We start from the raw sequence: 11,547 nt of genomic DNA, 5'->3' as shown, positions 1-11,547 counted from the left end.
CTCCCTTTCTCCCGGCACGTCTCTTCACCCACTTGTGCAGGCTTTCTTCCACTGCATATGTTTCTTCACAGTTTTAGCATTTTATTTTTCTTTTTATCTCCCGCTCTCTACTTTTTGTCTCTGCTTCCAGTCCTGATGGGTGTTTTTTTCCAGGCCATGTCATGTGTACACTAGGTGTGGATCACTGTTCCCCTGGTTTTAATGTTCACATGCACAAGAGCTGATGCTTGCCAGCTAAAATGATTTGTTCGCAGTTACCTGTGACTGATAGCAAATGCTATGATTACTAGTTATCAACCAGAGCTAACATGAAAGGCATAAATATTCTCCTCTGTGAATAATCTCAAAAGCTGTGCGGTAGCCTAGTATTAGGGCCATTTGTTTTACTTGAATATGTGTGAAACTTTTTTTTTTTTCTTTTCTCTTTTAGAGAGATTTTAATGAACGCTGTGCCCAATGTTCAGAAGTGAACTGGGGTCTCACTGATGGAGGCAGATTTTACTGCAAGTCTTGTCACAATGTTACTGAGGTAAAAAGCTAAGCCACTGGCCTTGGAAAACGTTTATTTTGATTGCTTCTTGGTTTTATATTAAGAAAATGTTAGATTTTTCTCTTTCACGTTAGGAGTTGAAGGCAGCAATGTGATTCCTTTTTCATGCTTTACTTGACACTATTTAAAACTATTTCCATGAAATCTCAAAATTTAAAATGAGACATCTTAAGATGCTGTGTTGCTGTAGCTGTGTGGTGCAAGCATGCTGTCTAGATGCCTTAGAAGTGTTGCCTGGGTATTGCTTTACAGTACCTTTAGTACAGTACCGGTGGAGGCAAACTCTGGTGGACATCACCTGTATGGCCAGGATAGTAATTCTCTATTTTTGCAATTTCTGAATTAAAAGTTCAGAGTGTTCTGTCTCCTTTTAGTTTAAGAAATTTGAACAAGTTCATCCTTTGTGTTTTATGATGGGGCAATTTATGCAAGTTAGGCCTGGCTTTTTTTCTTGCTAAGATATATTCCTGTTTTGCAGAGAACTAGAGAAGTTGTAAACACTGATTTTATTTCTAATGCAAGAGTCCAGACAATCTCCAAAGGTTTAAGAAAGGAGAAAAAAACTGGTATGTATGAGTTTCTGTCTGTACTTTGCATAAGAGCGGCTGGTCAGCCAGGGTTTGCCTAGCCCATTATGGTGACCAAAAGCAGATAGCTAGGAAAGACTGTAAGAATAGGAACAAATATACCCCCCAGATGCTGTCACAACCTTCAGCGGTCACTTTTGGTGACTTCCTGAGCCACAGGTGACCTCTGTGAGCCTGGTGGTGATTTTTTGGGGGGGGATTCAACAGAGCTATATGTTACTTATTGCCACTTTGATTTGTGGAAGCCAGTACTCCCTGAAGATACTGGTGCCATGCATTCAGGTGTGGTGATCCCTTTATTCCTTCCTTGTGATGGCTATCACAAAACCAGAAAAGTTGTCTGTCTTTGTAAGTAAGATATGATGGTGGTCCAGTTCTTAGAACGTCAGTCTGGCTTGCATTACAGGTGCTCGGCCCTGTAACCTACACACAAACCTATATGGAAGAGATTCCATGCAGTTACAATAGCTAAACCAATATTACATCTTTCATCCGGACTCACTTCTATAATTTTAATTTCATGATTCAGAAGAATAGTAGTCATTATGTGTGATGATATATACCATAAGGGTGTTGTGGTAAGGCTGCTGCTGGAGCTATGTATGTATACTGTGATGGCTGGATAGATGTTTTACTGCTGTGGCCACTTTCAGAAAGCAAAAATGCATTACAATGCTCAATGAAGCATGGGGTTATCTTTGTCTCTGATACGCTGATCTATCTTCACTCTACTGCGGTGGCAGTGGGTTGCTGCATTCCTTTGAAAAGAACAATTGTGTGGAAGTGAAGGGAGGAGTGAAACGGGGAACAACCTTAACACTTCCACTTGTCTTTATCCTGTATTGCTACTAAAGTCTGAGCTGTGTACCACTTCATGCTTTTTATTCCTCTTGTGAGGAAGGTCGTTAACCATCCCCCAGACTTCTTAAGAAATCCTTAGCTTCACACAGTCCCTTCTGTGCGTGCAGTTAGATTATGCTATGGCAGCTTATTTTCATGCATTTATAGGAGTAAGCTGTATCTGTGGTTAACAGTTAAAGCCAACATTATTAAAGCAGGGCAGAAGCTTTGGGCAAATAGCTTCTAAGATGGTGAGATGCAAGCTGTGATTGGAGGGAAAAATAACGAAGAACAGGCATGGAAGGAATGAAAAGGAAGTTGAGAAATGCAGAGGAAATTTCTATAACTAAAACACTGTAGAAAAGGAGTTGTAAATATAGAGAGGTAAGGGTGAAAAGTAAGTCTGAGGGACTAGTGAATACATTGCAGCAGGCCCGCTCCTTATGAAATTCAAGTTGTGCTGAGATTTGCTAGAAGCTCGGAATATCTGAGAAAGTTTCTTTCATTTAAATGTATATGATTCTGTGAGACAGAATGGTGAAGAATGTGGTGATATTGGTTGTTTTTTGCCTGACTCACCACCATAATGTGTTCCAGTTTTCTGTGCTAGGGATGGGAAAGACATGATCGTATTTCGGTTTTTAATGACAGGTTCTCAGTTATTTTAAAACTGTCCACTTAACAACTCTCCACTCAATTACAAATGCCACGCTAGAAGTTATAGTGAAATATATTATTCTTGGGTAATGTGTGGAGAACAATGCTTGTTCAGTAGCTTTTCTTCGTGATTAAGACTGTGAATAAATGGAAGTTAATGGAGTATTCAGTGTAGCTGCTCTATGCTCTAGGATCTGAAATTATTGAATAGAGAAACATGTCTCTGTTCTGATACCAAGAGAACAGAATATTAAATAGAAATAAGTGTGCATAAGGTTAAAAAACAAAAACCACAAAACAGTACAAACAAGAAATTTTTTTTTTTTTTTACTTAGATGGAGACTGTGAATGGTATGTTTGTGAAGGCTTTCAGCTTGTACTCAAGAAACAAGCTGAAGCTTTAGAAGCATTAGGAGTATGTCCACAAATGAAGGTATGTAGATGCCAGTGTGAGTTGTACATGCTGTGTGTGTGTTACAGGAGGTGTTATTTTAAAAGATTGTAATTTTTAAAGTGAATCAAACAACTCCCTGTTTGAAAACACTGAGCATATGAAAACAAACTTAGCTTCTCTGGTAACTTTTAAAGCATAGTTTATAAATCACAGTTAATAAAATCAGAGCTGGAACATTATTCAGATTTCTGAGTTAGAAATTACACTCTGTTCTCTCAGCAATTAATGATCTTGTGAACTTTGTACTAATCACTATCCATTTGTATTTATCAGGATAAAATTCTGTGCAATTTTTGGAGGTGTTACCTTCAGAAGAGCAAACAGGCATATTGCAACAGACCTGCTGGGGAAACTGTCAAAGCATTATCAGTAAGTGAAAAGCTCAAATGCCATGAGATGCTGAGTATCTTTTTAAAAAGCATCAACAGAAACCACCTTTGTTCAAGCTACATATCTAGCTTGGATTAATGTCAGTTCAGTATGAAGGGTGTCTTCTAAATGGGGTTCCACATGTCCGTATTGTTGTTTGGGATTTTTTCCTATTTCAAGAGACAAATACTTCTCCAGGTATTGAAAACTGCTTATTTAAAAATACTGCTTTGTCTTGGCATAGATAGTCAGTAAATAGAGCAGAAATTACAATACAAAATGCATCATCAGCTACCATCCTTTCCTGCCTGCTCTCTTGAAGTTACTTATTTCATCAAGCTTTGATTCTATGTATTGCCAGCTTTCTGGTCATTGTAGCAGATTGAAACGTTGTAATTACTAGAAGTCCTTTTATCTTAACAAATCCTTTAAAAATACATTTTTTTGCAGGGTTTCTTTATGTGCTGGTGATTCATAGAAAAGTAAAAATGTGAACAGTTTGGGTTTAAACTTCATTTGCTGTTGATCTTGCATCTGTCATGCTTTATTTGGTCTCTTCAGATTGAAACAGTAACTAACAGTAGATAATACAATGACTAATTTACAAAAATAGGTATGTGACAGCAGTACTGATGTGGACAGTGAACCAGAGAGACCTGGCCTTCTTCATTTGTTGTCTCTTTCTGAAAGTGAGGGAGATCTACAGACTGACTGCAGCTTTGCCTCATCAACTAGCAAGGTCTCAGGTAAGAGCAATGAACTGAACTATCTGGAAACCATTTTTTGTATATTTTTTTAGTATAAATAAATAAATATATAAAGTGTATTCTTGTACAATGAATTGGAGGAATTGTTTGGAAAGTGTAAAATTACCAGTCCTGTTTGCCACTAGAGTAATTTATATTCTACGAGAAATAGAAGGCTTGGCCCCCCCACCCCCAGCCCCTACCCAAGCAGATGAAAATTGAACAGGACCTGGAAATACAATGGGAAATGCAGGAGGAAGTTCTGTTTTATGACGAGTTTATTCCATGCCTCTTGTTTGCTGTGGGAAAAAATTGCTTTTATGTCTGCAAAGCTAGATATTCACAAACACAGCAGCTTTAAAGAATAAGCACTTGTTTAGCTCATAGCAGAGCTGTCAATAGTGACTTTAATGTTAAAGAACATGAGTTTATTCTTTTGCGGGGAGTAATATTTTTTTTTCCTATCCCATAGATATATTTAGATTTCTAACTTTTTTCCTTACAGTATTTTTGGTACTTCTGTATCTTTTACCTCTGCATTCTTTTTGCTACTTTCCCTATAAGCCCTTCTATGAAAAACCTTCTTTTAGCATTCCATCAATTTCTCCTTTCTGTTCACAAGATCAACTTGAAAATATTTACAGAATGCTAAAGATTTTAATTAAAATGTTATAGAAAATGAGAGTGTTTGGTGCTACCAGGCAAGTGTAATGCCAGATAATTCTGCAATGTCTGATATTGGAAATACATTTCAAAGCAGATTTGAAACCTTTTGCTTGTGTTTTAAACTTCTGATGGTTTTTCTTTTGCTTTATTCTTTGCTTGCCTCTTCCTCCTGTCTGTTTCAATGTTTCTTTTCCCCCTATTATCTACTGTCCTCTTTATGTCCCATTTCTGTTCTTCTATGATACTTCCTGTCTGCCCTCAGAAGAATGCAGTTGTGTTCTTTCATGGTTTTCGTCTTTATTTTGTAAAGTCCAGACATGGTAATAGAATGAGAAACTTGATCTACAGCAATTAAAAAAAAAAAAAAAAAAAAAGAAATTTTTAAAAATCCAAACAGAATTAGAGAGGGGAAAAGGGTGCAAAAATGGTGACACAAATTTTTGTGAATATAATGTGAGTACCTTTCATCCTTATATATTAAAATGACAAAATTTTCAGGTGAAGAGTCACTGTATGTTTGTACATGTAGCAGATCTTGGATGTTACACAAATAAGTATTGCATGAAGAGGAAAGAATTGAGTGAAAAATTTCTGGTGAAAATGTTTCATTGAATTTTCTTCCCATTTTTGATGTCTAGACGAACTCCTTTTTTCCTTAGTACTTGTGCCTTTTATAGTTATGTTTCTTACAGCTTTAGAACAGCTAGATAGTCTTAAGATAGGCCATAATTCAATGTGTTCTTGGTCTGTTGTTTCAGAGATTGAATTCAGCGTTAAGTAATCATACACTAAAAGCACTTGAAATTAATTAAGAGTTCTGCGTCACTAAAAGTACGTTTTGGTGAAATCAAACAAATATAGGAAATCTTTTGTATATTGAAATTTAACACAAGTAATACTAAATGTGTTCTAGTCAATTATAAATTCTTGTGAAGATTCATAGGTTTCCTTTTCTGTGCCATTTTTGCTGAGCTGTTATTGCTACAGACTGGAAACCTCATCACCCTTTTTCTTCCTAAGAGGCTTGTCCAACCGGCAAGCATTTTTTTTGTTATTTTAGTGTAGGTTTAATAGCAAATTTCACTGAGTGTAGCACTGAGATGTTGCTAGAGAAGCCTATTAAACTCTTAAATTATTAGATGTATGTAACTGTGTGTTGTCATGCCTTGCATAAGCTGGAAGAAATAAAAGGAAATTGTGTGCCATCATTAAGGCCACAAATATAATGAGGATTATTTTAAATTGAGTTGAATGTGAAATTAATAACGAAGCTTCCAGTCGTGAAGCTGCCTTTAAGCACAAGTATCCATGTAAAAGGTGAAACTGTTGAATAAAAGGATTAACTGATGTTCCTGCTTTTGTTCTCTGACACACCTATACGTGATAAACCTCCTAGGGTGCTCTCATCAAGACCTTGTCCTAGTCTGTTCGAGGGGTATGTTTGAGCCGGTTCTTCCAACCTGTTGCTGTGTCCATGGTGCTACTGGCCGCCGGTTTAGGAGCCGGTAGGTGGCATCAAAGACCGGTTCTGGCTCAGGAACACAATACTTGCAGTGTCTTCATTCTGCGTGTCTGTGGGCGCTGGACCTCTGCCGCCCACCATTGTCACCTTACAGGCTTGGCTATCACCTGCCGGCACAACCATGGAGCTGCCAAGCTCTCTGAAGTTTTAAACTGTTTTTTGCAGGCTGCTTGCCATGGCCCTGCAGCTCCCAGCTGGGGAGCTGTGGATCCAGGCCTCTCTGTTCCTGTCTGAACAGGTGAAGAGTCTGTGGGGAAACACAGTGAGGAAATCTCTACAGAATTGATGCTGATATTTTGTGCTGGTTTGCTTTCAATGTGTTTTCATTCATCCCGACTGGGTCATGATGTAGGGAAGAGAGACTTTTTTTTTTTTTCTTCCTCCTTCCCTGAACTCCCAGATTTCACTGCTGAAAAAGTTCCTAACTCATAAATCACTCTACTAAATTAAATTTCTCACTGCTGCTTCTCTTGGTTTTTAGTGATTCCTCTCATTAAGGAAGCAGGGAGATTTCATTGTTTGTTGGGTTTTTTTTTTCACTCTCTTCCCCATTTGCTACATTGTTCTAAAGATATTTCTTTCTCATTGATATGTTTTTTAAAAGAATACCTACGTTTCCACAGTTAGAGATCATATGGCAGATGGATACACACCTTACCCCCAGTAAAATTTCTGCAATGTAAATAATTTTTTCATTAAAGTTTTGACTGTGCTGAAGTTTAAAGCTGTGTTTTAATCCCTAACTCTGAAGCATTGGTTTACGTACATCAAATTTTCCTTTGTTTCCCCACTATCCTCTTGTCTGTCAAATGGAAAACATTATTTCCAGCTCATAAGTACTGTTAGTTATATGTTGTATATATACTAAGGGAGTATAGCTCTAGAAGGAGCTAATGTCCTTCTAGAACTCCAGGTTTAAGTGTAGTTTCCAACAAAAGATCTGTTTTGATGGTACCAGAGGGAGTTTTGTCTCTTCATATGATCCAGTGTCTTAGTTGAGTGAAGTAGCAGTTTATGAAACAGGTTGTCATCTCATATCATGGTAGATGAATAAATTAGAGATAAGCTGTTTAGTAGAAAAGTACACAAACTAGCAAACTACTCAAGGTAATGATTTCAAAATGTTACTAGTTGCTGAACAAGGGTCCTTGTATGTTCCTTTATCTTGTTTTTTGTATACCATGGCTCGTGTGTATATCATATCAATTACTTTTTTTTTTTTTTCTTTTCTGTTTTTAACATAAACCCAAGCAAGCACCTCTGTGTGCTCTGGATCGGTAGATGGTAGGTTTTATTTAATGAAGAACCAAAAGGAGAATCTGAGGATGACGATGCCAATGACCCTTTCATTTTGTTACATGGCATTACTCTGGTTGAGAGAACCAATGACGTTATCTGATCTCTTAAGGTATGACTAGTCTTTAGTGAAATATTTGTTGCTTTTATAAATAATAAATTTTAAAAAAATTAGATCTGTACTATTGCCCTCTTACTAGTTTGTTCAGTAATAGTGAGTTCTCTATATTTAGTTGTCTTTTCTTTGACATAACAATTTGTGCAGCTGCTTTTGGAGAATGTTCTCCTCTGTTGATGCAATGAATATCAAAGACCCATAAGGAAGAAGGTTTTGGAGTTAAAGAAGCTTTTTGTCCTTCACCTTCAAAATTTCTTAAGATTCACTGGAGGTTGCATGGTTACACTTTTGCTATATTTGCTGTTGTCAGCATGCCAGAATTAAATGAGTAAACATTCTCCAGGACTTACATCAGTGTCATCATACAAACAATACCCGCGGTATATAGTGATCTGAAGGTAGCTAAATAGCTTCACGCAATGGAGTTGGGCACAGAAATTAATATAGGAAGTACTTTTTGGTCTTCATATCTTTGTATCTGTAATTATCAGAGGTCAGAATAATACAGCTTTTAATATAGTAGAAATAAAATGTTCTAATAGCATGGTTTGATGCTAAATGGAGACCATCAAACTGTGGCTGACAATGCAGTTCCCTTCTCCCCCGTACAAGAAGGCTATGAACACATTCCTTATTTACTTAAGGAACAAAAAATAATTCATCAAATTTTCTTGTTAGCAATAAATGTTTTACATCAGGCCCGAATAGTTTAAAATCAGGAGTTCTTAGGTTTTCCATGGAAGACCTTTTGTGTACTGATACTTGTTTTTAACAAGTGTTGAAATATTCGATATTTCTAAAAAGATGGTGAAAAAATGTTATTTCGCCAAAATCTAAGGAACAGAAAGCCTCAGGTAACCGTACTTTGGCAAATCACATTGAAGACTTGGACAAAATAAAGGGAAAAATTATTCAAAATTCAGTTGATACGGTAGATTTCAGTTCTCTAATTTTTATTTTTCAAATATATAACCTGTGAGCCAAAAGGCAAGGCAATGAGTACATCATGCCCCACCTGTGGTCCGTATAACTAGTATTGATGCTGAAAGTGCGATGAATGCAAGGGAAGTTTACCCCAGAGCCTGATCTTCCATTGTGGCCTCTCCCCCTGGAGTGCCAACTTCCACCTGCACTTTTCTCGCTTTGTACAGGCTTTCTGAGAAGGATGGGTATTGAAGAACGCTCTTTTGCAAGCCCTTTTAAAAAAGGGGAGGTTTGTATGTCTTGAAGTACAGTAGTTAATACTAGCTGATTTATTTCTATGCAAAACTGTTTAACCATTTGATTTAACTTTAGGGGGCGGCTGTTGCCTTCATTGATCAGAATTGCACAAACTATTGCATATTTGCATAACTGGATATGCTGTTGCATAGAAGGTACTGGTAAAATGTTCAGCAAAATGCGACAGTATTCAGAATTCAAACTAGCACCCTGCAGTACAGAAGTATTTATTGAGTAGGTTAAGAAATAGTAGAGCTCAAAAGTAACTTTCAGTAACAAGATTTATTACTGACTATTGTCTTCCTAAGGAAATTCTATAGGTGTTAGAACTACCATAGCGTACTCTGTATTTTTGTCAACGATTAGAAAATAAATATATAAATCCTGTCTGATTATGTTTGTATATAGCAAAAATCCAAGTAGTAAATTACAATTACTGGGATGGAGCAAATGGTTCACAGTAAAGAATTATTGCTTAGCCCATCCTGTTTGGAGAGAAAAAATGAATAATTAAATATCTATTCTTTGGTTACTGTATCTTGGAAACCATTTCTGGAAAGCATGTGGGGTCATACGAGGCAAATACATACTTACAAGTTCCTGTCTTAGTATGATGGTGCGGTTTGGAAAAAAAACAACTAAACAACAACAAAAAAACAACTATCAAAGTCAACTGTTAAGAGGAAAGGTAGATTGTGTTGTTTCCATATTCATGGTATGTTGTTGTATTTAGCAGTTTAAAAATTGGAGACAGCAGAAAAGATCCAGGAAAGTAATTCAGAACCTGGAGAACATCTTTTGCACTGAGATTCTTAAGAGATGAGCACATTTGCTTCAAAGGATTTAGAGGAAACATGAAAACAGTAAAAAAAAATGGAAAAGGAGCGGGGAAAAAAATAATCAAGTACCAAATATAGTACAGAAAAGCATAATCAGAAACTAATAATTGGAAATGGAAATAAGATGATTTGAATGAGAAAATATCATTTAATTAGATACAATTTATGGCTGTAATACTTTTAAAAGTGGGTAAATCAGAATGATTCAGTGACTTTAAATGCACTGAACATATGAACTGAATGAAATATAGAAAGTGATGTTTAAAGGAATATAATTTGTATTGCAAAGTTTTACCATGATACGATAGTTATATAAGAATGTAATTACATTATCATGCTTCCCTCCCTACCCTTAAGGTCTTCGCCTTTCACAGGTTTGATGAAGAAGGGGAAAGAATTTTAAATTGCATGTACTACCATAAAATACTTGTTTTCTAACTTCTGATTATTTAAGTTTAAAAAATCAGACAATGTTCACATTTTTGCATGCATTAAAGTATACAGATCAAAATAGCTACAGACCAGAGATTAAAACAATGCAGACAAAACATTAAGTATTCAGCATTACCTTTTAAATCTTTATAGGCAAATTCTTTTATTTAAACCAGCTGAATTACAGTTGTGCTTAAAGTTCTGCCTTGTTTTTTTTCTCAGTTTGGTTTTCTTGCTACCCTGCAGTCAGCTGACTACTGCTCCTCCCTTGTGATACATGCTTAGGCACTATGGTAGGGCAACCTGCCAGCTTTTAAAGGATTTACAACACTAAAAATATACCCCTCCTTGCTACCTGACACACTTAGCAGAAAAACACTACAATTACCTCCTTTGACAGGGACGTTTTAGTTTAAAAATAACATTTTTAACAACCTTCTACTCAAGTCTATGCAACGCAATAAATCCTTTTCCATTTTGAATAGTCTCACAATATTCCATACACTGTATATTATTTATCTAAATAATACAATTATTGGCCTGTGGAAAAAGTTTCAAGATGCTAGACTCTTGAGATTCTGAGAACTAATGCCTTTCAAATGAGGTTGTACCTAGGTGTGCTGGCAAAACTTAAACTTGTAATCGGTTTGTGGCATTACTGTGTGGCTTTAACAGATGCATCATTTCCTTGTAGCATGCAGAGGACCTAGGATTTTTTTTCATACTTGGACCTTACTAATGTATGCTGCCGCTGTAATTAAAAGAGCGTAGACTGTGTACTGTATCTGCCAGTCAAGTTCTCAAGCACTTCACTGATAGAACGTAGTCTTACAAGTGTTTTGATCGTCTGTCTGTTAAATGAAAGGTTTGGAAGAACAGCAGACAGAAGAAACTGTTCTGAAGTGCTATTCCAAATCTAGGCTTTTGGAGTAAGTGTTAAAAACCTAAATCATCAGCACATTGTATTCGTAACAGGGTATTTATGCTGTTTCATGTATTTTTAAAATGTAAAAACAACTCTTAACCTGAGAGAAGAGAGCATTCTTTTGTATGGGGACAGTAATTTCAAGCTAGGAAAGATTATTTTTTAAAACAGTTGCAATGCTTTGACTTGGTACAGCAAGTCAGTGAAACCTTTCTTTTAAAAACTGTTTTGATGGACGTTGGTTGTCTCTTGCAGTGTAAGGATGTAGCTCCAGCATCAGTTTAAGCTGATCCGAGTTTCTGTTGCTGTGGTCCTGCATAAACAT

At 36.5% G+C, this 11,547-nt stretch overlaps 1 protein-coding gene across 1 annotated transcript in view; it reads left to right on the top strand.

Moving 5' to 3' along the window:
- Window positions 1–430: 430 nt before the first annotated feature.
- Window positions 431–11,547, top strand: part of TAF1B (TATA box binding protein (TBP)-associated factor, RNA polymerase I, B, 63kDa) — a gene marked incomplete at its 5' end in the record, with an annotated part of 50,248 nt that continues 39,131 nt past the window's right edge. Inside the window, 6 exons of the mRNA XM_009700646.1 lie at window positions 431–529; window positions 1,029–1,116; window positions 2,970–3,067; window positions 3,362–3,457; window positions 4,071–4,203; window positions 7,643–7,799. Of these exons, the coding sequence (XP_009698948.1) occupies window positions 431–529; window positions 1,029–1,116; window positions 2,970–3,067; window positions 3,362–3,457; window positions 4,071–4,203; window positions 7,643–7,799 (671 nt within the window). The remainder of the gene's footprint in view (window positions 530–1,028; window positions 1,117–2,969; window positions 3,068–3,361; window positions 3,458–4,070; window positions 4,204–7,642; window positions 7,800–11,547) is intronic.

Source organism: Cariama cristata, unplaced genomic scaffold (genome assembly GCF_000690535.1).
Source record: "Cariama cristata isolate BGI_N322 unplaced genomic scaffold, ASM69053v1 scaffold635, whole genome shotgun sequence".
Classification (NCBI taxonomy): Eukaryota; Metazoa; Chordata; class Aves; order Cariamiformes; family Cariamidae; genus Cariama; species Cariama cristata.
This window is presented reverse-complemented; position numbering and strand designations above follow the sequence as displayed.